The following is a 26,134-nucleotide window of genomic DNA, read 5'->3' as shown; positions in this document are numbered from 1 at the left end:
CTCCAACCTCTCCGTAGCCCTGCAATTATAAAATCCTTTAGCACTAATAATACATTTAATTTAGAGGCGCCTTTCAAGACACCCAAGGTCACGAAGCCCCCCCTCCCCCCTGACTCCATTGTGCCTTATGCTGTAACTGAAACCCCTCTACCGCCATTTCATTGCAGGCAGCGTAGGCGTGGGTGGACGATTTTTAATCGCTCCCCAAAGTAATTAACCCTGTCAAATTGTACTTATACTAATCACTAATACAAATGTTCACATTTAACGTCATGGTTTCTTTGTGTTACGTCGGGTATTTGTGCTGTTCTGGCTTCGTCCTTTGATTTCCTATGCAGGTCAGAAGTTTGGCGTATCAAGAGTCTGATAAAAATGCACGGCTCCACAGCCTCTTTCATAGAAGGCAACAACATCTGGCATACAGGATAGCCAAGGGTTAGTGATTCAAACAGCTGTTGTTTCCTATTAGCAAGACAGGCAGGGTATGGCTGTAGGGATTGAGACGAAGTGGACTGTGTTCATGTGAACTGTAGTCTGTGTTCTGACGGCCCTCAGATGGCACACTAGCCTCTTTAAACGGTTCAACTCCAACCGTGCGAAGAATGCCTCACAGGACAGCGGACGTGAGAGCCAGCGATAAAAGAAGTCCGATGAAATGCCCAGGAAGGTGAGAGCGGGGGAGCTATAACAGTAGCATACCAGTGTTGACTTGTCCCTCAAACGGATATGTCTCAAAATGCTTACAATGTAGCCTATAAAACTAACTGTATGCCATAAGTAAAGAGTGTTCTCAACTGTGTGATTTGTTATGATCATTCTTTTATAAGGTTAATGTCATTGTTGTCCTTATTATTTTATGATATACTAAACAATGTAGGGCTGTCCTTGTATAACCTCTAGAATGAAAAACACTTGAGCTGTGCAGGGCAAAATATTAACTGAACTTGGAGGGCATTGTAAGCTACATCACATATTAATAGTCCTGTCACTCTTAGGCCTGTGTGACTTGATAAATACATAGATAGATCTTCCAAATGAAAGGCGAGGCTCGACAATAAACTCATGCGTGGCATTCTTTAGTCTAATTTAGCCGTGTATTTTCAAAATTTAAGAAAGAAAATGCGCAACGCAACTATGGAGCAAATAAACAAAGACAAAAAAAAAGGGAATAAATATTCCATCGCACCACTTGCAAAAGAAAGAAGATAAAATGGATCAAAGGAATAAATGAGCACACGGCAGAGCTGAGTTGGGGGGGTCCTTGCGGGGCCCCGGGCTTAGCACACAGCAGAACACACATCAAATGCACAGCATTTATTTCCCAAAGATCACAAGCAAAATTTGCAAAAACCTGAACAACGTTTTTCTGAAAATAAATGAATCATAATTTACAGCCTCTTCCAAATTAACATTCTCAACCGAACGTTTGAGAATGTGAATCCATCCACCCTGGCTCCTAGTGTCGCCCCGCGTTTGTTTGAACCTATAATCATTTAATCATTCATAATTTTTAATAGTAGCAGTCCCGTGACAGGAGCCAAACTGCTCCATTGTGACTGAGAGAATCCTGATTGACTAATCATCAAGGAAATCACCTCATGGTCTGAACTTAAATTACAGTCAGGCAACATAGTAACATGTTCAGACAACTGCTCAATCAGTGCACCAATACACCAATGCCATTCTTCATCAGGCAACAAACCAGGGGCGTACTAACCCAAGGTTCCCTGAGCTATATCGTGCATAACTTGTTTGCCACCAACAGGGACACTAATGGTGCTTAATTGCATTGTTATAATCTTGTCATTTCCAATTCGTTCAACCCGCTAATACAACAGTTAAGTTTGGCATCAAACACCCAGCTTGTTTCAGCTGTATCTGCATTTATAATACACAAGAAAAAACAAATGCTGGTAACGTCTAACAACTTACAACTAATGCCAAGATGCTCTGACCTGTCATTTATTCAAGTAGAAACTAATGTTCTAACTTTATATCATCAAGACTCATGAATATACTGAAGCTGCTCTGGTTGGCTGTTCAAACCACGGTGGTTCCTTGAAACTGAGTGACAGTGTTCAACATCAGTGCTGCTGACCGCTGGACCTCGTAACGTTGATGAGTAAACCTCAGTGGGAGTAAGCCTAAATGACACCTCTGCATCTTAAAGCTGCCGTCGTTACGCCTCATTGGGTCTCTTCGTCTGCGTCAGTGAGTCTGAGCAACAGCGTGGTCCTCCAGATGTGGTGACATCTGGCTTATCTTCTATAATGTGAAGATGTGTTGTGTACAAACAAACATTTAGACACAAACCTCCTCCATTCCTCCTTCATACATGAACCATGAAACATTTTGGGAAAGACAAAGCATCCATCGACCTGACGTGAGGTTACATACTGGAGAGGTGCATGTGACCTGTAGTGGTGGGTTTGTTGGCTACACAGTAGGGGTCCACACAGGAGTACACTCTGGCCTAAAGAGAGGCGGCCCTTCCTTGGACAGAATGCTTGACGTAATGCGGATCCTCATTGGTTGTGGTGGTCTTTGGGAGGTGGGGCCTGTGGTTCTCCACCCAAGGAGCAGAGGAGGAGTTAAATAGGTTCCTCTTGAGGATCTTGTTGGCTAAAAGGCTGCAGGTCTTCCTGTACTGGTGACGCAGGAGGGAGTACACAAATGGGTCAGTGGCTGCTTTGCTGTAGGCCAGACACTTAGTGAAGACAGCCCAGTGAGGGCTGATGGGCCCATGGTAGAACAGCTCCAGGACTCTGAGTCACCACACAGAGAAGGAAAGACATCCCATGCAAACAAGGTCAATGCAGGATTCATTGGTCAATCAGGGCATGCTTCATGGGTCATGGTAGGTGCAGTGGAACATCTAAAAAAACGTCTTCAAGATTTCACTTATGGTCGATATAATACTTTGATGAAATGCCATGGTTCTATGTTCTTGGATCATATCATGATCATGCAAGATTTATTGAAAGGTCAAATTGTTTTAATGGAAAACTATTATGACTTCATGGTGTGCATTTCATGCTTCCCATTATTTCATGACATTGTGAACCAAGTATTTATGTAGTTAATGTAGTCTTTTTAGATCTCTCTTTTAATGGCAACACTTTAGCACTTAGCTTCAGGTTAGGATAAAAAAAATAACCCTTTACAAAAAAAAACAATGCCAATAGAAGCCCAATGTCAACAAAAACACACGCACACACACAAAACCACGCACACACACACACACACACACACACACACACACACACACACACACACACACACACACACACACACACACACACACACACACACACACACTCACACACACACACACTCACACACTCAAATGAAAATGAGCTATTCTAAATGCACTCCAGGGTGACAGTTCTGATTCAAACATTCATTAATTCCTTTCTTGTGTCTGGACTTTAGGGTTTAGGCTTAGCCCATAAGCCTGTAGATAATATTTAAATATGAATGACATCAGTTCACTTTTGATCATTGCATATTGAACTGACATATTAAACATTACCGTGGCATATGTATCTATTATAATCTTTATCATTTATAATATTAATTATTGAAATGATTGCTGAATAATGAAGTCAAACTTATAATATGTTTCGGCTTCATGATGTTAAAAGGTATTCAAACACAAATACACAAATACATGCCCCCAACACCAACCGACAAGTGGCCACACCAAAGTGAGGACTAACTTGTGCTACCTTGTGATGACGTAGGGGCTGAAGCAGAGCACAAAGGTGCCAATGAAGGTGCTGATCTTCTTGGTGGCCCTCTGTCTCCTGTGCCTCTGCTCATCCAGACATCTCTGGCGCACGCTGGGGAGGCACAATGGAGTCTGCTTGTTATTGTTTTGGTTACTAAGTAGTAGCAGTCACAGTCGTAGTGTGACACTTTTTATGAATTCATTTTTGGCCTACTACCACTACCTTCTACTACAATGACTACTAGTTCTAACACTACTAATGCTTATACCACTACTGTACTACTAATACTAGGCCTAGGCCTACTACTATTACTAAGACTAATAATAATAACAATAATAAACAACAACAATGGTATTTTATTGAGCACCACGCATAATACAACTATACATTAAATTACACTATAACACAAGACTACAGTTACAGTGTAGGTCTATGCAATAGGCTGAACTTGAAATTACCTGGGATGGATGTCCACCAGTAGGACGAGCGTCTGCATGGTGATCACGTCGATGCGTTTACAGTGGAACCTGGCCACCTGCAGCACCTTCAGATAGGTGACACACATCACCACCAGGGTGAGCAGGAAGGTGAGAGCGTGCAACACCATGTTGAACGCTATGAAATGCGCTTTGGCGCCGCTCGCTCTGGCGTTGCACAGCGTGCACGAGGCGTAAAGCGGATGGTACCCGAGCCAGGAGAGGCAGGTGGCCACCGTGGAGAAGCAGAGAGAGTGTATCCAGGTGTACCCGAGGGCGATGACTGCATCCCGGTGGCGGATCCGAGAGTGGTAGCTCAGTGGAAACACCACAGCCACCCATCGATCGATGCTCAGCGCGGCCATGGTGAGCATCGAATTGGTGAGGAGAAAAGTGTCGAGAAAACCGACTAACTGACAGAAGACTGTTCCCCCGGGGTGCCCCTTGGTGATCAGCCCCACCACCGTCAGTGGCATGCTGGAAACGCTCAGCAACAGGTTGCAGAAGGTCAAGTTGAGAATGAAAAGCCCGGGAACCTGCTTTCTGATCTGCGTGTCGTACAGAAAGCAGATCAGCACCACCACGTTGGACAGCAACGAAACGACGATGATCACCAAAACAAACACAGAAGCGGCTACGTCCCCTGTTTGCATGTTTAGGAGTGCTCAAAAGTCCCGCTCAGATATTCTGGACGATTTATATGAAAATTCCTGCTAGGAAGTTTCCTCCATTGAAGTGTCCCGTGATGAAAAAGGTCCAACTTGACATCTCAAACATTTTCTTGAAGGAACGGCTCCTTCCAAAAAAGTACTCCAGATAAGATCCCTGTAAGGGAATGGATTGATTATTTTTGGTCTGTAATTTAATTGTTTATAAAATTCAAGGCAATAATAGCCAAAAGCAACTGTGATGTTCAGTCTCGTGGAGCGACGCGCTGTCCAGACGCTCTCCTCCGGTCATCGGTCACCGTTGGGTCCTCGCTGCGCAATTGCGCATTGGGTTGATGATCGACAGCTTCTCAAACGGTCAGAGAGAACCCAGAGAACTTATGACCACCGTTCTGCTCCGCGGGAGACTTTATATGACAATCTCCCCTCACACTCAATTATTCCATCACTTGCTTGTGCAGCCTTATTTTGCTACTCCAAACGGCTAAGAATAGATACTTTTGCGTAAAAATAGGAGCAGACGCGTGATTACGTGCATGGTTGTGCTGCGGCTGGATGATGTCAAACACGTCACGATCATCTACGATTGTAATTTGCATTTTGTAATTAGTACAGTGCTAATAGCACCCCAGGCGTAGGGTTTCACTGTCATAACAATCGTAGTATTTGTGATTGTTTGTAATATTGGCCTGGTTTACCACATTTTTCAAACCCTCATTCGCTTTAAACAGTCTTTCTGTTCATTGACGTCCATTCAAAACATGATTCAAATATGCATCATATAAAGGATAAGCCTACAATAAGTAAAAAATAAGTTAACGTAAGACAGAGAACAGTCGATCTTGAGTCAACCATCAGAGGGAGCAATCCCAGAAATAAGAAGAAACAAAATGTGATCCATGCAGCGAAATAATCGTCTTTAAGACTGTGCCACTTGTTATGTACATTTCCGTCCGTCAATATGCTTTGTTTTTGTTTTATTCGTAGTCTGGGGTTTAATATCCTTGCGTGAAAGCCCCCAAAAAACAAAAGCGCCAATTGTGATGGATGGACAATAGACAATTTATTTCGCATTTGGCTCTCCGACTTTGACGCAGGCGTGCAGAATGGCCTCATTTGACACTGTCACCGCGCCCAGTCTCCGGACTCCTGGTGAACATTTTCAATTAACCAGCTCAATGAGGAAGACACCGTATGGAAGAAACATTAAATTACTTATCTCCACAAAAATCATTTACATCAGATTAGTTCCAGTTCCTAAATTAAAATCATTGATATGATCTATGATATTTAATTGAAAGAAATTTCTCTACTGTCTGCCACCGAGAATAAAAGTCTATTTGTTACAGTGGCAGCCACATGTGCACCTGTCTGCCTGTGCCATGAATTATGGGTAATGAGGAGTCACCAAAAGTGGTTTCAAAGGGATTCTAATTAGTTCCAAGGAGGAAAAGGAGTTATTCAGTGTCATGGTGCCAAAGTTATCCAACCAGCTTTTAAAAATCAATTCGTTTTGTAGCTGTAAACCCTGGTTTCCTTCTCGGGTTTGAAGTCCACATCGCCATGACGCTTGCCTTGGTCTCTTGTCATCATAGTGGTACTAAAGCCCCTCTTTGTTGAAGTACAGCAGACACTTTGGCAGTCTTTTCTTTGACACTACCTGCAGAGTTTGGAAAGTTATTAACATTTTCTGGAACAAATGGTGTGGATTATGACATTTCTGCTGTAGTGATTTAGTTGGTGGTACCTACTTAAAGTGCTGCATGGAATTGTATTGAAGAGATCAATTGTAGTTCCCTTTTGATTGATTGGGTATATATTTTGGCAGGACTGTGTTTATATTTCTGGTCTGTATGCCATGTAATGTGATTTGATAAGAACATATAATAGCAAGATTTCGAAAGCTGGGTTTATGGAAAGTGCAACTCTACTACAAGGAACGTTGCATATCGTCAAACTAAAACACAAGAGATGAAAAGACAAGTTTAATTAATTACCGCCTTGTTTTGCACAAGCTTTGAAATACGAGTTAATATTTCAAGGACGATGGTGACAATGTTTTGAAACCATTGTTGGAATAGAACAAAAGAGTGATAGTGTGAAAGTCAATCAATTGCTCGTATTGCTAGAGATCTCTCTTCCGTCCAACCAATCATCTGCCTATAATGGACGTTTTCCAAAGTGGATTGGTTTACACTAGGTGTTAAGGAAGTGAGTAGTGTGCCAGACGGTCTAGTGTTGTTTGGTCTGCAAGGTGAGAAGACAAACGTTTAATCGCAATAGATTTCTTCAGAGCTAGAATTCAGCGAGGAGATTGTTTAGTAAGCGTTATCGGTTGTATTTATCATCTTAACCTTGGCATATGAAATACTTGTGGGTAAAGCAAAAATCCAATAATCAGACAACCTTTAAAAGGCATATTCATATAAAGTTGACATGCTTGTATGTTTGCCTAACATTAAATCCTCGATGCTTGTGAAATACTACGGAATGTTCTTTTGATATAATACATTCTCAGTTTGTCTTTTGTCTAACTGGGATGAGTTGAATTGTAATAACCTGAACTATAAACAAGTCTTTAGCATTACAGCATTATCATTATGAAATAAGCGTAAGGATTGCATTTGTAGGGAGTGACTAAACATGCCCTAAGTAAGATGCACCAGTATGCCATGGTGCATACCTCTCACGCTAAACAATAATTCTCTGTGTAATCTTCCATTGAAATGAGACAAGGTGTTCACTATGGTTGACTCCTACATGCATGCTTTGGGATTCTCCCAGGCAGTCCCAGAGTAAGTATACTGCCGTAGCCCACTCGGCCTGCGTTGATGTGTCCTGTCTGGTAATGAATGTGACATCTCAATACATTAGCGTGACACAGGCTAGCTCCAGCTGCTTCAGAAGGCTGGGGAAGTGCTCCTGTGGTAATGAATGGGTTTCAACAGGCACGTGCACGGACCGAGTAGCTGTCTCTCCACATTAGTCTCTGTGAGTTTTACGCATGGATAGTCTTTGCACTTTTTTGCCAGAAACAGTGCATGCAACCCCTCACGTTACATGGACAGTATGGTCCCTTGTCATGTTCCAATGACGAGTTAGTTGGCTTTCTGAGGTGCTAACAATACATTGTATCCATCTATATGCTTTTTCTATCCGTCTCTCTGTCCGTCCGTCCTTCACAAAGCCATTAATAGATATCTACTATAGATGCATATTTCCTATAGCATCAGCAGAAAACGTAGGCGATTTAATGCCTATGATGGAGTAATAATGATGGCAGTCATCGTATTAAACAAGGACAATGGAACACAAATATCTTAATGTTCATAATCAATGCAATACATAAATCTGCTAATTGTGTTGCGTTTACCTGGAGACATTATTTTTTCTGTGAAATGTATTGTAAATTGTAAATTGGAAAACATATTTACAGATTGCTAATGTGGTGGAAATTCTTTGACCTATACTGACAACGCAACTCAGAATAAACGTAAAGAGTTGGTTATAATAAAGGGAAAAGAATCATATCAAATAAAAGTAGTCTCTGTAGAGAGGCCACACAACATGACAAGCATACAAAGGTTGAAGCCCGGTAGTGAGCAACGAACACTGAACTGCAGATGCCCCTACTCCCCTCGGCCATCTCAGGAGGAAGCTCCTGATATTCTTACATCTGAGTCAGCCAAGGCCGGCTCAGTTCCCCTCAGGGATGATAAGCACAGTACAAACAGTGAAATGGTTAATGGTATATAATAACTAAGGGGCCACAGTGTCTTAGTGTTTTGCAAACAAACATGTCTTGGGAAAAATTCCAATACAATAGGCTACACACTTTCTTCTTTTTGGTTGGCTCTTCTTGTAGCCCTACTTGTAGTAGGAAGGAACCCACAGCGCAGCGAGGCTCGAGCAGACCCCCTCGGAGACACTGCCTTTATCCAGCATATACAGTCCCACCTTCCAGGGTAATCTGCCAGGAGATTGTTAGTGGGTCGGCAGGCTTAATGCCGTGACTCTTTGTGTGACAAGCCTGCCGGCAAAACATATTTGCTTTTCATAATTATGCATGACAGCTGTATGTCTTGGTGGGCCCCTGCTTGGGCCCTTGCTTAAGCCTGTCGTTGTGAGAATGTTGAATCGTTGTGGGTGGATCTGAGATATTATCTGTAGTACAGATAATAGAGGAGGAGGAGCAGTTTTTGGTCAGGATGAATGCTGAGTGTATGGTGTGATTGCTATTTGCACAGGAGTGTGGGAATTTACAGATTGCTATTTTTGCACATGAATGCTTGTTTGCACAATACTATGTGCAACAGTTTTTGAGCCTGTTTGTCCAATAGTTTTTACTGATCGTTTTCGTATCTGTGATTTGCCAATACTATGTACAACAATTTTGCACTTGCCCATGTGATGAACTGATTGTATGTTGTATGTTGTATGTTGTTTCATACTGATGTGATGCAGCTATTGCCCAGATCCAAACAAATTTCTCCCCTGGGAGACAAAATAAATTGACTTACTTATGACTTATACTGTAAAACTCCCTAAATATAATTTTCTATAATGGATACCCTGACCAATTGTCATAGGTCATAGGTTTGTTGGCCGATAAACGATTCAATGGAGTATCTACATTGATTTGTTTTTTTGTTGTTTAATGTAAATGTACCTATTATTACCTATTAAAAATTATCCATTCAAATGGTGCTTACAAGCATATTTTTTCACCGTTTATTGAATGTTTGCATTAAATGAACTGGTGAGTTTCTTCCCGCGCATGCGTGAGATATTGAACAGGATTATTACTTTTTGCGGTGCTGTGGGTTTGTGTGTACTGGTTCTATATTTGGAGGGTCTGACTAATTCACTGACTTGACTACACCTCACAAACCTCATTGGGAAAGCAAAGGGAACACTTTGCAACTAAATGAAACGGCCATGGGAAAACTGGCAACAAAAAAACAGTTACCATGGTGGTGTAATAAAGTTGGCTACTGGTGGAAAACAAACTGGCCAGTAGGACGAATGTTGCATGCGATCTGCCACGTTTGACAGCATCCCACAGAGCCGCTCAGAGAGGTGTTATGTAAAAAAAATTATTGACATCATGAATTACTGTACGGTCAACTGCTTGGTGCGCTGCACATTTGATTTGGTTTGGCACAACGCTGACGTTTGTATGCCTCTTAAGATGTCTTCCTAATATGGGTAAAATGTTGTATTGACATCTGTACCATGTTGTCCAATGTAAGGGCCTGTGATTTCAAGTTAAACGTAACTGTACTGTACCAGTTCATAGTGGACTTTAGAATTGTTGAGCAATTATCAGTCAAGGGAAGGGGTAAGTAGATGAATCACAGCAGAAGGTATTGGTTTGTGCCACTCAATTCATCAAAGAGTCGCCCGTCAAACGATGAGGAACTCATTCTGGCTAACGCCACCCTCTACGGTGACATTCAATGTCCCCAAAAGCACACTAAGCAAAAGTCTACACCTCAAATGGTTAAATCACCTAGGGTTTGAACCTGGCAGATAAACTAGGAAACTTGTGGGCTAAACAGCATATTGGAAAGGGCAATAGCATATAAAGTTTGGGGTTAGTCGGTTATGGCTGGTAGACTGTTAGATATATTTTATAATTTGCGAATCTTACCATCGTCCTTGGAAGATTAAAAACTTTCACCGGCAAAGGAGAGTCAAGTTCACTGCTTTCCTACTAAATTCACTGAAGCACTTGATCACATCATCAACTGAAATGTAGTCACTATTTGTTTTGGTCATCAAGCAGTGGATGTTTGTGCTCTGTAGTGTTTCACAGTGTTTGTATATCCAGTGTATTCTTTGCAATCTAGGACTGGTGCTGGCACATGCTACAGGCTACAGATGAGCAGGACTTTTGCTTAGTGTGCTTTTGGTGACATTGACCCGGAGCAGAACAGATGTGGAAGGATAAGATCCTCTTTGGTTCTTTCTTTTATAAATTCAGTTAAAGATGAATTATATAACGGCAACACTAGCACACATATTAATCTAATGCATACAGAAGTCTTGGTTTGAATTAAACCAGTCTTCAGTAGGAATCATTTCAGGATGTCTTTGCATTGGTGACTTGGTATTTGATCAATGAATGACTGAATTTCAACTTTCAGATTCACGCAGACGACGTAGGTGGCCGTTCTTCTGGAGGTTCTGGGGATGACAGCTCGCAGGAAGAAGGCTTTCTCCTCCTCCAGCGACGATAAACTCCTCAGACTGATTGGGTCATGGCTGTATGTCAACTTTTCCCTTCTATAAAATCCATGACATCACAGCCAGCGAAATAGAATGGATATTTTGCAAAACGTACTCCCTTAGGTGACTTCTTTTGGGCACCTCCAGACAAAGAACGCAGGGTGGTGGTGTTGAAAATCCAGTTTATTGCAAAGGTCTGATAATGAACATGAAAGGAGTGCTCCGCTGCCATGCAGGAGATCTCCAGAGTGTGTGTGTGTGTGTGTGTGGGTGTGGGTGTGGGTGTGGGCGTGGGCGTGGGCGTGGGCGTGGGCGTGGGCGTGGGCGTGTGTGTTGTGATGGCTGGTTTAACCTGTGCACATTGATTACTCAATGTGCAACAGGTGTGCAGCCTCGCCCAGCCCCAGAGTCCAATCAGACTCCGCCAGGTGAGGCTGCTTAACCCACCCATCATCAACCAACTCCCACATGCTTGATTAGGTTTCATTCCACCTGGAGGGCGGAAAGTTTGGTTGGAAAGTATGTTATTTTGACACTAGTGTCATCTTAAACAATGTTAAGTTCGTAGAGAAGGGAGTTGGTTTTTAAGAAGCTCTCAGTGGCAATTCTACTCTGATGCAAATGTTGTGCATCACTACCCTTATGGCCAATGAATAAAGAAAACTCTAGAAAGTTACCCGTTGGGCTATTGACTCATGGGGGAATTTAAAGTGGAAGATGAGGGACTAGAGCTTCCTCATTTAACCTCCCAGCGACTAATATTATTCACAAATGTTAAATGATGGGGTCTCATTGAGCATTTTGGGCTTTTGACAATTAATGGGCTATATTTTCTCTACTCAAGACCAAATAAGTCAACATTTATCATAGTATGTTTGCTTTATTTAACTGTTTAATAATATTAATAGACATTTGGTTCCGATAGCTTTTGAATGTGTATTTTACGGCCAGTGTTTGCGAAGATATTAAATCAGGTTGAAATATCTCTTGTAATCCATCGCCTCCCAGCAGTCTGCTCTATCAAAGGGTCAAAGCAAACAATCAATTTATGCAAATTATGGGTTTCTAAGGACAAAGCTAATGCCAACACACAATCAGAAACAAAATGTCTACATAGACCAGTCAGTAAATTTCCTGCTTGGTTTCTATTTGCTGTCTCTTGTCTACTTGTCATTCTGTCTCAACTCTCGCACTGCTTTATTATTTGTCCTGTTGTCCCCATGCTCCCTCCCCAGCTTTCTCTGAATCTCTCATCTTATGTTCAGAATGAGATTCAGAAACGGGGCTCCGAGGAAGCTCCGATGTCGACTCACAGAAACCGAGGAGAGCGGGGTTCTCTCCCTCCAACCCCCGTGAATAGGAGCCCACGTCGTCACGAGGCATCTCTCCGTGCCCACCCTCCCACTCACCACAATCAAACCCCTCTCTCTGGAACGGGGGTGGACGGACGCTGGGATGCATCATCGCGGACGTTTGTGATGCTCGTCACTTTGGGCTGCTGCATCTAATCACCCCAGCCGCCGAGCCACAGTGCACACGCGTGAGCAAACACATGTCTGTCTTGGTACCAAGATACGAGGATGATAAAATGGTACTGTAGCTCCCCCTTGTGGATATACGATAAACTGATCATATGTCGGCGGTAATATGTTCAACTTAAAAATAACAAATAGCCCGATATCATTGGCGGGTAGGGTACCGGAAATACTCAAGTAAAGTATAATTAGTCCCATTATAAAATGAGTCAAATAAAAGTGAAAATTATCATTTGAGAAACCTATTCAAGTAAAAGCAAAAAAGTACCTGGTTAATAAATGACTCAAAGTACAATTTCCTTACCATCTTATATTTTTTAGGGTCTGTGGGCACCCACTCTCTCTCCATCTCTTCCTCTCTCCTCTTTTTCTATACTATAGATCCATGTCCTTATCGGTAGATTGTAAATTACATGACAATACACAATTTGCATCCCATCTCTTTGTTTTTCCTCATGCTTTACTCTGTAGCGCCTCCATTATGGCCAAACAAATACAAACCAATATAATAAATAAGTTAACCAGTCTGCAGTAGGGATGCTCCTCTGCATTCAATCCACGTATGGAGAGCAAACTAGTAATGAAGTAATGAAAAGGTATGAATGGCAAAGGTAGCAAAGTAAAAAAGTTGACAACTGGCTCAAAATATACATTGAGTAAAGATGAAATTATCCCAAAAAAGGTAATCTGCACTACGCGTAACACGTTACTGATCTTCGAATATATTCGGTTTCCATTTCTTTTATATACTATTGTAACACATGACTAGTCTTGTAATTATTTTTTTTGATTTGGTAAACTCTGAACACAATAATGCTCCGACACACTCATAATCCACTGTCTATGTGCTTGCATGTCTTTTTATTATTGCGTGGTCGTGTCATTAAGCGCCAGCAGAGGGCGCTCTGTCCTTTCTGTAGAGGCTGCCTGGGAGCAGATGTGAGCGGTGGAAGTGTTTGAGCAGTCTAGACGGCCAACAGCTCAGTCAGTGTTCTCACATTAAAAGCAATGTCAGTTGGACTCCATTAGGAGTCAAATGAACAGCAGAAATGCCTTGAGGCCAAGGCAAGTTACAAGTGATCGTTATCAGTCCTGTGATCGAGTTCGGTTGAACCTGCCGTTAGAAATGTTCTTCAATGTTGGAAAAGCAAGTTGTTCATGCTTACATGTCAATGACAGCTTTAGAGTTGAGGCGAATAAGGTAGTGGATGAGCGTTACAATGTGATTGGAAATTCACCTCAATCAAGCATCTGTTGTCCATCCACACTGCTTTCTCGTGCTAAGAATGTCTGCTCTTACTGTATGATAACCCTTTGAAGGCAAAGTGTCCACCAAATGGCATCCATTATTAATAATAAAATAATAATAATAATCGTAAAAATTAAAGCATCCATTTAATGCATGCGTATACAATAAGTACGGACAATCGATGTGTAATGCGATAACGCACTATTCCAGCACCTCTACTGTGCAGACATCGCTTACAGCTGGCGACATGCGGGAGGTTCAGTGTCTATACCTCAAGCCATCCAGGAACTCCTCATCACAGATTACCCCCCCCCCCCTTCCTGGAACATCCACGAAGACAGATATGGACCTGGATGGTATGCAGGGTCAAAGGCCCATCGCCCATTTGCCCATACATCAGCCAGGGCCTGTTGGGCTGCACAGCGCCGGCGGGCAGTGCGACCAGATAGCTGTCTCTTTTATACCCACTGACTGGCTATATTAGCAGGTAATGTCCTTAAAGAGGATTAGCGGTTAGGGGAGAGGGGAGAGCGAGGGGAAGGAGCCGGGGGGAGAGCGAGGGAGGGAGAGTGAAAGAGCTGGAGGGGGGTAGCGTGTCAGTAAATGGGCAGGTGATAGCAGTGACTGGGGGGGTTGGGAGGGGGGGGGGGGGGTGGTGGTATTACTGCTGCCTATTGTGACCCCCAGTTACCGGCAGAAGGGATTAGCAACCGCTGTGGGTTTTCTGGTATTCCGATGAGTGTGATCTCCTATTGGGCTGGCAGTATGTGCGTGTGTGTGTGTGTGCCTGCGTGTGTGTGTCTGTGCGTGCTCATTTGAGTGCTTGTGTGTGTGTGTGTGTGTGTGTGTGTGTGTGTGTGTGTGCCAGGGTAAGAGAGCACAAGGAAAGTCAAGTGAGAGTGGTCCAGGCCTGTGATTGGTCCATGTAACCGGGTGCAGTCCTGTTATCCTCTAATACCAAAACAGTAAAACAATGGATAAGGCAAAGTATGAACACTTTATGGTTATAAAGTCAACTGACTTTATACTTTTTCCCCATTAAAAATAGGAATGTATTACGATAGTGATTGTGAGTGTGTGTGTGTGTGTGTGTGCCATTGTGAGTGTATGCTTGAGTGTGCGTACGTATGTATATGGGCATGCATTTGTGTGTGTATGAATATGCATGTGTGTGTGTGTGTGTGTGTGTCTGTGTGCGTGCATGTGCGTGCACTACGCGGGAGCACTACACAGGAGTCTGTGTCAAACGGAACAGAGGGAGGGAGCATGACATGCTGAAGAAGAAATGAACCCGACAGGGCCTTAGCGGTCCAGAGACCCACACCGTCAGGCCGTGGCTGAACGAAAGGCCTCGGCCAGGGCAAGCGGGTTTTCTTCCATGGGGGGGGGTGGTGGTGGTGGTGGTGGTGGAAGTTGGGGCTGGGAGATTGGATGGCACAGGCAGAGATGACATTGCGTTTGAAACGGGTCACTGCAGAATTAGCTTTAGCCACAGTCGGCTGGAATGGAGTCAAGTGGAGGGGGTAAGCACCTGGGCTACCTGACCTTTCCATGGGGAGAGACACACGGCAGAGCTCGCCCTTCCCCGGCCGCTCCAGCCTATCCCGAGAGCCTCAGCCAGAGGCTGTGTTATGCACTTGAGTGGAAGATTGAAAAAAAAAAAATTAAATAAAATAGCAAGCCGCCCTAATGTAAACCCAGCGTATCTTCTCAGGGTGCTCAGCGGTATGGCCGTATGGGTGCTTGAACAGCACTATCCATATTCCAAATAGGTAATTCCATTAACATACTCGTGGTATTTAATGTCCCCCCTAAGTGCATCAAGTGCAGGTGATATATCCAGATACCTTTTTTTATCTATTTTTCACTTCGTGCTCTAAGGCTGTTCCCCCAAGTCGGCCATCATTTCGCAAGTGTGTGATACAGTTTGAATACGTGAATAAAGAGCCCGGCAGCCAGTAGCAGGACGGCCACAATAGCGCCTGTGCACTTGGTTTGACCAACACATGAAAGAGGCATTGTGCGGCGCTTCACGCTCCATGGCCAATTGACTCCTTTCCCCATTAATCAAATGCACTGTTTACCTAAGCTTTGATAGCATTTCAAAACCATTAAAACCAAGAGGCTTAGCCTAGTGTTTCTTATGGTGTTACTTTACCTCAGGTAAAGGTTCCCTGATAACATTCTGTCTTCTTCTCTCTCTCTCTCTCTCTCTCTCTCTCTCTCTCTCTCTCTCTCTCTCTCTCTCTCTCTCTCTCTCTCTCTCTCTCTCTCTCTCTCTGCCTATCGCTCGATCTCAATCTCTATCTCCCCCTCCCTCAGCCTCTCTCGTTCCCTCTCCCTCATTCTCGCCGTCTCACTCCCTTCCTCCCGTTTTATCCATCCGTCCCCCTTCCTGTCCCTGTGTCTTGCATTCTCCTCGAGGATTACGCTCTGCATAAATCGGAGTCCTACAAAGTGCAACCTCACCTCCTTGCCACTGGTCAACCCCGGAGCCACATACTGAATAAATAAAGTCTTATTGTGCGATTAAGGTAGATTAAGCGGGGAGGGGAGGCAGTCGATCTGAAATTGGGTTTAAGGCTGCACTTATCTGGATTCTTGACCGCTTTAGTGTACACTAGAGGGTCTCTGAGCAGGAAGTGAGTGTGGGTTCAGGGTGGGGAGGGGGGAGCGGGATGACGGTGTGTCTTACTATAGAGCTAAAAGAGGAAATTGTGAATTGAATTGCACTTAAAGCCTCTCTTTGAAAGGCTAGAACAGAGCACAACGGACAGCCACAGTTGGACCTGCCAACATACCTGGCCAAGCTGGACCCAATCTGTGGTCTGTGGTTTGTGTCGCGTTACGGAATGTTGAATCATTGACCACTTCCTGTAAACTGAACAGAACAACGGTATGAAATGAAATAACATAACTTAACAAAGGTTGATAAAGGCTAAAAATTGATAAAGGATAAAGGCTGTTGTTTCAGTCTAATTCAAATTATCCCTTTGAAACATTTCACTAGATAATGTCCCATTTTAAAGAATATGCTGAAGAAAATGTTGAAGAAAACATTTCAATGTATGCATGCAGACAGACACAGACATACACATCGACACACATACACATCGTATGCATGCAGACAGACACAGTCAGACACATATACACACACACACACACACACACACACACACACGCACACACACAAACGCATGCATGTTGATTGAGTAGGGACTGAGCTATAGCGATGATGTGCAGAGTTAATCTGTATTTAGGTGGCCTATCCGGATGCCTTAGGGGGCCATCTCATCTCGTGACAGGAAATGAGACGTTGTCAGGACGGCGCTTTTCAACAGACACTTATGGAATACTGCGTGCATTCTTCTTTCTTGCATATGTCGCTGAGTGGCTATGTGCACGGAGAACGCCGGTAACCAGAGCGGCTCTCCGACGCTGACAGAACTGGGGGACAACCGAGGGAGCATTCTGAAAGTTTTCCCTGCCTAAACTGAAAACGACAGAGCGCCCAACTCCTTTAAAGCTGGGTCATGTTGTCCCGATGTCTCGCTCTATCGTCTCATCGCAGTGGGTAGTTTGCACCAAAAAAAAAAGATATATCCACAACAAAACGGGAATGTGTTGACATAAAGTAATAAGTTATTATTCGGCTCATTTTTTGGGACTTGCCAAGGAATCGACTGTACGCCCGCAGATGAAAGGCTTTAAATTGAAATGATAAGTTGCTGATGGAGGGCGTCTGTCAGGGACTGAGAGCTCTAGCTGTCTGTCTGCCAGTAGTGCAACAATATCCACAGGGAGATTGGCAGATAGAAACGGCTGTCAACGCCCTCTGGGGGCTTGGGGGTCCAATCACACAAGCCCTGCACTTGTGTTTGCTGTTGCTGGAAAGAAAAGGGGACAAAACGCCCCGAAGCGTACATGTAAACACACTGCTTACGTGTAAACAAACAGGGAGGGTCAGGCATACACACACACACACACACACACACACACACACACACACACACACACACACACACACACACACACACACACACACACACACACACACACACACTGTCACCACGTATACACACGTACACACACGTACACACACACACACACACACACACACACACACACACACACACACACACACACACACACACACACACACACACACTCATCCTCATCATCACACACGTCATCATTATGTAGGGTCAGATGCAATCGCTAATTTAGTCAGGTATCTTTTCAGGACGTTTTTAGGAATTTTGTACTCGCTCACATTTCTAAACTTCTCCCCAGCAGTTTATTCCTTGGATAAAAGCATCTGTAATATACGTAAAACTATATTCATACTTTTATTCATTATACATGCGTTATTGCTTGAGCATGGGCATGTGTACTGGTTTACATAATGCATGTCTAACTCTGTACATCGATAGACATACATGCATGGTAGCATGAGCCCATGCATGTGTATGTGCGTACATGAATACATAATGTTAAGGTGGAGGAGGTGGATTATCACAAGACCGCAGTCAGAGAGACTCGCTCGCTCATCAGAGGAGCTCAACACAACCGGGGACATCAAAGCGACTTAAATATTTTTCATTCTTGGGGCAGCTTTAAACAGGGGCCGATATGACAGACACACAAAAGGCCCACAGTTTCCTCTTGGCCCCTTGGGCAGTGTTGACATGAGTAGAAATTAAGTTATCACTCCTTTTAAAGGTCCAGAAGGCTGTCAGACAAGGGCCAGTAGTAGCAGGGGGGTAAATTGGTCGGTTCCAGGGGGCCTACTCCCCCTCGTATGGAGAGCTCTGTCCCTCCAGTCTGTCTCTCCTCTCTGTCTCTCTGGTCTATCTCTCTGGTCCGTCTCTCTGCTCTGTTTATTCTCTTTTTCTCTGCCCTGTCTCTCTGCTCTGTCTCTCCACTCTGTCTCTCTGTCTCTCTCATCTGTCACTTCTCTCTGTCTCTCTCCTCTGTATCTTCTCTCTGTCTCTCTCCTCTGTCAATCCTCTCGGTCTCTCCTCTCTCAATCCTCTCGGTCTCTCCTCTCGGTCTCTCCTCTCTGTCTCTCTCCTCTGTCCATCCTCTCTTTCTCTCCTCTCTGTCTCTTTGTTCTGTCTCTCCGCTATGCTCTGTCTCTGTTTTAGACTCAGTTCATATGTTCTGCTGTATTTGGTCGCAGGACTTTTTTACCTCAAATGTATCTGTCTACACAAAGGGGAAACAAAAGTAATAAATACAAAATACAAAAACGTCAGTTTGGATCTTAACAGTTTCCCCTTTCCATAGATGTTGAAGTGTACAGTTGATTATAATTTCATATAGGCCTGCTTATTACGTTCTTGATGAGGACAAGTCATCATAAAGTCTCATCCAGTCATCCAATCCTTTATAAATGCAAACAAACAAAAGATTGAATCCCATTCAAGCGGTCAAGGCCGATCAGATAGGACCAGCGTCCACACTGTGTTCTGACTACTGCCATGACCCTAAGAGGTCATCCACTCACAAATAGGCCCCAAGAGGTTCCTGGTTTAAAAAAGGGGGGGGGGGGGGGGGAACTATTCACCATCAGAGAGACACCATTTAATTACGACACACAGGAAATGATTCCTAGAACGGGCCCGGTGCTGATAAGAGGACCAAGCCTGCTAGATGACAGCTTGCGAAACCTGAGAAGACTTATCGGCAATGAGAGAGAGGGAGAGAGAGAGAGAGAGAGAGAGAGAGAGAGAGAGAGAGAGAGAGAGAGAGAGAGAGAGAGAGAGAGAGGGAGGGAGAGAGAGAGAGCTTTGCTGGTGGGGCTATTTGGGGCGGTAGTGGTGTTGGTGGGGGAGAGGGTTCGCGTCTGGGCGCCTGACAATCTGATTGGACTGTCATCTCCAGGTCATAATTAATATATTTATCAAATTAATAACTCCAAAGAAAAATCTCAGCGTCTCTGCCGCTATCGCCAAAGGGAGCCCCCCCCCCCCAGGCCCAGAGGCAAACAGTGGTCCAAATTCATGAAGCCACTGGTATGCCTTGTGGCTAATGAGGCCTCTGTCAGTGTAATAGACTGGGGGGGGGGGGAGTGAGCAACCCTCCCCCCCCCCCTCCCCCCTTACAGGCCATGACAGACAAATAGCCCCCCTCCCAAACCCCCGGGGGTGATTGAGGCAGATTTTAGAGGAAGAAAAGAAAAACGCTAGTGACCGCTGACAAGTACAACCACGGCCTTGCGTCTGAATACCTGTCATTGTATAGGTCCAGGAGCGCGTAACATGAATCAAACGTCACATTGTACTTTTTATGTTATGTGTGTCTGTGTGTGTGTGTGTGTGTGTGTGTGTGTGTGTGTGTGTGTGTGTGTGTGTGTGTGTGTGTGTGTGTGTGTGTGTGTTTGTGTGGGGGGGGGTTTGGTGTTAATATGTGTGTGTGTGATGCGCATACTCTGCATCCCAACATTAAGTTTGCTAAACAATTTGGATCATCGGTAAACAATTATGAATCATGTCACCAGTCATCAGCAAAATAAAAGTTCATTCAACGGTAAATAAAAAGATGGACCTACGTTATTTGCTTTTTATATTTCCTCTTAGCAAGTTTTACAACAAGGGAATCAGATATGCCACACAGTTATCAGACAGTGAAAAGACAATGACGTGGACCGCTGAGTCAATTTGTTTGTTCAACGCCACTTTTTAATGCACCTTGTTGTGCCCTTTGCTATTTATCCAAATGAGCTGTAGCCCATAGAGTTAATGCAAAACAGCTCACGTCCCACTTCTACCGAACACTAAAATGAGCATGAGAACCAGACGGTTATTGTTCTTCTAAGAGATGCCTTTATCCAACCAACAAGCCACTTCGAGGCAATAAACGTACAGATCAATGAGGAGGAGCTAGGCACAGACATCCCGTAGGATAACACACACCGGCGATTGAACCCAGAACCCAGGGCTCGTCCCTGGCACTAATCTTCACGCAATCAAAATGCCGTTGGCTGTCTGCTTTCAATGAACCTAGCAGAGATCGTTGCCAAGCAACAATGACTGAATTGATCAGCATTTACCAGAAGCTGTAATCCACAGAGCCTTCGAGTTCATTCAGATGTGTGTCAGTAGGCGTGCAGGTGTGGTGATAGGCATCACGCACAACGGGATGGCTACAGGTGGACCAAACCACAACCTTTAGACGGCTACACCCTACACATCAACAGACCCGGAGCCCAACGTCTTTTCCACTCCGTGTACACCCCTGTACGCGTACTTTTTGGCCCATGGAATATTTCTGTTATTCTCATTCTCATGTAAGCAAAAAAGTGAGACACAGTAATGAACATTTCTTTGCTATCATTGCTTTTCCTATGTTTCAAACATACCCACACACCCCACTCCCCTCCCCTATTTACACTAAACCATCGGCCTTCTTCTCGGTTCGTATCCTTGTGTCACGGAGCGCACACGGGGCCAGAAAGCCCCTTGGGGACGAGGTATTCATGGAGGAGCGGCCCCCGAGTCAGCTGAGCAGAGTGAACTGCAGGTGGGGTAGGCAGGGGGACAGTCAGGGCAGTGGCCCGGGCATTCCAGCCCGAAGGAACCAGGGAGGCAGGAGGGGAAGGAGAGAATTGTAAAGGTAACACAATCAGGGCCGCTGCCGTAGTCACAGGAGTATCGCTTTTCCTTTAAGCTGCGCGGAGAGCGGCCGAAAATTAAGATGTGGATTATGAAAACATTGGCTTTATATCACTTCACACACACATACACGTACAGGCACACGCACACACACATACGCCGAGTGGCAAATGATCGTGTGTGTCTGAGTTTCAATGAGCCCGTAGGTCAAGACGGAAGTAAATTGTCGGGAGACATTTTTATTTGATTCGATTTCAATTCAGTTAGCTGAAAATAAGCGGCTGTATATGTTTAATATGACGCCTGGAATTCGATCTGGTGAGAGCGAGAGAGTGTTCACCTTTGACCCTTGCACTTGACCCCGTGCCTTGGCGAAGAGCCGTGAGTCAGACGTGTTTTAATTCAGCGCAACAGAACCACCAAGATGACGCAGAGGACAAGGTGAGAGGGGGGAGAGTGTCCACGTCGGTGAGGTGTGTGTGTCTGTGAATGGCTGTGTATGTGCGCGCGCACACGTGTTAATGGGGGAGGCGGCGTGTGAGGAAGACGATTCTGTTCATTCCTTTGTGATGGGTAGAAAGACAACACATATATCCTTTTCACTCCGATTGATCGATCCCCTCCCGTCCACCCTGCGGGTTGGTCTGAGCGCTTCCGTCTGTGCAATCGAACTCCGGCGGAGTTAGCCGCTGTTGTTACCGCCACACTGCGGACACAGCTGCCAATCGATGCCGCCTGTGTGAGGCAGAGCCGGGGCTGTGTGTGTCAGATGTCAATCACCTGTGTCTCGCGGCCGCACGGGAACCTGCCCCCAGACCACCTCTCCCACCCCACCTCCCCCCCCCCTCTCCCAACTCACCCCTATCCCACCTCTCCTCCCCTCCCCTCTCCTCCCCCTACCCCATCCCCCCCCCATCCCTCCTCCATTCAGCGCGGGCCCGCCCGTGAAAGTGAGTGGGCCGCACAGGTGCGCTGGGGGCTCCCGGGTACACAGACCTCCCCTGTACTCGCTGTGTGCATTGTGTGTGCAACGTCTGTAGGGCCATGTTCTATAGGGTCAACAGTGTGTGCGTGCTTGCTTGCGTGTGTGTGTTTGTGTCTGTGTGTGTGTTTGTGTCTGTGTGTGTGTTTGTGTGTGTGTGTGTGTGTGTGTGTGTGTGTGTGTGTGTGTGTGTGTGTGTGTGTGTGTGTGTGTGTGTGTGTGTGTCTGTGTGTTTCTGCTCTCATTCCCCCCCCCCAGCCACCCAACCTCTGAACACCCCCACCTGCCCCACCACCGTACCACCATCACCACGACAACAACGAGAGGCGGAGATAGAAAAAGGGAAGAGGGGGGTGGCAGTATCCCCCCCCCCAACCCAAAAGACTTCCTTTCAGGCTCTTGCGGTGCGGAGGAGAGACCTGCCGGCTGTCCCCGAAAAGCGTCTCGCCTCGCCGGGCCTTCACAAGACACCCATTCATAACCCCCCCCCCCCCAGCACCCAGCACCAGCCTGCACCCAGGCCCAAGGAACACCCCAACCCACCTGCTCAGCGAACAACCAACCCCCCCCCGCCCCCCCCCCTTCACCTCAGCGGAGGCAATTTAACTCGGGGCCCCAGAAGCGGGGACCTTTAATCTCGCCGAATGTAGCTGGTACCCGAACTACTTAAGCGCCTGCTTGTTCTGGGATGGGGGGGGGGGGGGGGGGGGGGGTATACTAGGGTAGGGGGGGGGAGTGGGGTTAAGGTAACGGCCATGTCACAGAAAAAGAAAGGAAACAAAGAAAACCCCCCCGAACTCTATCCCCGGCCAGGATGAGCACATTTCCTCTCTGTTGTCACCAACAATAGCCAGCGGGCACAAATGGCCCGCTATCTGTGTCAGTGAGAAGTGGACAGCAATTTGTTTTCTATTAAACAGGACAGTCTTCGCCGAGCCCCTCCCCCTCCACCGCCCCGCCCCCGGCCCGACCCAGCCGCCCAGTGCTGCAACTCACCCTGTGGTAAAGGTAAACGCATCTAACAGCTCTCGCTTGTTTGAAGTTCCCCCCCCCCCCCCCCCCCCGGTTGTCCCGCTGTGGTCTTCACACAGAGTGCCCGCAGAGAGACCGGTTCACGTCCGCCCCAAAGTCGGAGGCCTCCCCCCTCCTTTCAGACACTAGAAATCGCTCCATTCCTTTCAAAAACCTTCAATTCATGATTTATACCATGGTACTGAATCCTGTACAAGCACAGACACCCCTCCCCCCACACACACACACACACACACACGCACGCACACAAACATACACACACACACACACACCGGCGCACACGTACACACAAACACCGGCCCGTGGTCATTCGGCCTGTACCGTGATTTACCACGGGTTCCTATAGCGGGCAGAAATACAGCGGCAGCCGTCTGTAATTCACCCCGAGTGGCTGCAGCGGACCACACATGTCCCCCCCCCCCCCCCCCCCCCCCCCAGCCTATCAGAGCAGTCTGCTCCCCGCACCGCACTGTTCCCTCTTCTTTATTTAAACCCTGTCCCGGGGAATTCATTCAGTCCTTCCCAAAGCACACGGAGTCGCTTCAGCTTGACCCTATATCAGCTGGGCCAGCGGCACAAATCAAACAACAGCCAATGCAGGTCATTATTTCTGCACTGTGTAAATGTGTGTAACGGCTACACAACAAAGTTATGGCGGTGTACTTATTGTAAAGGTTTTTTTTAGCTTCAGGTTGAACCGTTTCTTTATATTTTGGTGGATTAATGTGATGCCGATTGTTGTTTAAAAAGGTAATTTATTATGGGATGATATGTTATGATGATAAAACATAAAAAAAACATTAATCTATTGATATTACTAGAGGGAAATCTTGAAAATCCAATCAAATATGGAGGGGGTGATATTGCCAAGGCTAAACTCTTAATCTGCTTTCCCCCCCAGTCAATCTTCAGATCATTCTCAGCTCCTTCCCTTTCCTTTCATCCCCTCTCCTCTCCTCTCTTCTACTGTCCTTTATTCTCCTCTCCTCTCCTCTCTTCTCCTCCCCTCATGTCTCCTCTCCCCGCCCCTCTCCTCCTGTCCACCACTCTGATCTGAGGCAGTTAATTAGGAAGTGGACACATATGGTTCAATTCATTTAGCTAATGAGCAACCTCTAAATGGCACGAGAGGAAGACACTAACCCTGCGCTTTTTTTTTTGCCATCACTCTTTGCCTTTCTCTCTCCATCTCCCTCCCTCCCTCCCTCCCTCCTCCCTCCCTCCCTCCATTGTGACCGCCCCCCCCTCCCCACCCCCCTGCCTTTCTTTGTATTGACGCCGTGGGACCCCATCTGGCCCCGTGAGGCGTGAAATGCACTGTAATTATTAGTAATCATCACACACCATCAGAAACGGATTCTAGTGCTGTAATTACATGATAAATGTCTGCCTAACACATGCCCTCTATTTAGCAGCCCCCAGGAGACCGGGGATAATAGACAGCTAACAGGGATCCATGGAATGGGCCTTTTCAGCACTGGGCAGGGGGGGGGGGCCGAGGGACCCTAGCCCCCCCCCCATCCCCCTACCCCACCACCACCATGCAGACCTCAATAAATCCCCCACCCCCCACCCTCTCCTTCACCACCACCACCCCCCATCCTCTCCTTCACCTCCACCACCCCCCCCCCCCCACCACCACTACCATCACCCACCCACCCCCACCATCACCATCACCACCACCCCAGAGTCAAATCTGAGTCAAAGCAGGGCACATAGCCAGGAGGAGATTGCTGTTTCCCATTCAAATCAGCGTTCTGCCGGCCAAAAGAGCAGTCCGCCACAGCTACGAACCGCCCGATGTCCTCATGTGCCGGGCAACACCAAAACCACGAAAACAATTCGACTTCATAACAAAGAGAGATTGGTGGCTTTGTGACCTGAATCAGGCTATTGTTAGCATCAGATATGCATGCAAAATAGTGGGTTCTTATCTCAATTTACATTCAGGAATGGGGAATAATGTTTGCGAAAAACAAAAAGAATTTGCCTGAGATTTACCTAGCTGGCTGGGGACAATGAGAGAGTCACAGGGAATATTGTATACACTCGTGAGATGAGGTTAGGAGAACAGTGGCTGTTAACCAAATTTGATGTATTTATTGCCAAAAGGGGTATACTATCAGTTTATGTGTTGAGATATATCTGCTTGCACCTGATCACACTGTAACGATTTACTGGATAGAGAAGTGACAGTTTGTTTCCAAACTGAAAGTCCATTGCAGCTGAGCTTTTTACGTGACAGTTGATATAACAGTTTATGAGATGCTCTGTTCCTCTGTATTACTGTATTATGGTCAGGAATAAAATATGAGAAAACACTTAGATCAAATACATCTAGGCATAAAGAATTATAAAAACACTTTTTGACAGTACTTCAAATTTCCTCCAGATGGCAACACTTGTCATGTTGTATTTCATAATAATAATAATACAGTATAAAAAAGCATGATGATATTGATGTTACAACTCATAATTATTCTAATACTAATATTGATAATAATCGTGTTTCTGCCTCTATTATCACTACTCCTGCTGTTACTAATTCTTATAATATATAATAATAAATGTCTAACGTCCAGATAACTTATCGAGCACATAACTCTCGATAATC

The 26,134-nt window shown here is 45.4% G+C and overlaps 1 protein-coding gene across 1 annotated transcript; it reads right to left on the bottom strand.

Annotated features, from left to right (window-relative positions):
- Positions 1–1,299: 1,299 nt before the first annotated feature.
- LOC132473625 (G-protein coupled receptor 26-like) lies at positions 1,300–5,421 on the bottom strand. Its single transcript, XM_060073830.1, has 3 exons — positions 4,190–5,421; positions 3,729–3,842; positions 1,300–2,765 (listed from the first exon to the last, which is right to left on the bottom strand). Exons 1-3 carry the CDS (start codon positions 4,858–4,860, stop codon positions 2,474–2,476), a joined length of 1,077 nt encoding a protein of 358 aa, XP_059929813.1. The 5' UTR covers positions 4,861–5,421; the 3' UTR covers positions 1,300–2,473.
- Between the last annotated feature and the right edge of the window lie 20,713 nt (positions 5,422–26,134).

This window comes from Gadus macrocephalus, chromosome 15 (assembly GCF_031168955.1).
Source record: "Gadus macrocephalus chromosome 15, ASM3116895v1".
NCBI lineage: Eukaryota > Metazoa > Chordata > Actinopteri > Gadiformes > Gadidae > Gadus > Gadus macrocephalus.
This window is presented reverse-complemented; position numbering and strand designations above follow the sequence as displayed.

Coding starts and splice junctions, on each gene's coding strand:
- LOC132473625 (XM_060073830.1), bottom strand. CDS start 4,860: ATGCAAACAGGGGACGTAGCCGCTTCTGTGTTTGTTTTGGTGATCATC. Junction 3,843..4,189: donor CTGGTGGACATCCATCCCAG/GTAATTTCAAGT, acceptor GTGCCTCCCCAG/CGTGCGCCAGAGATGTCTGG. Junction 2,766..3,728: donor AGCCCCTACGTCATCACAAG/GTAGCACAAGTT, acceptor GTGGTGACTCAG/AGTCCTGGAGCTGTTCTACC.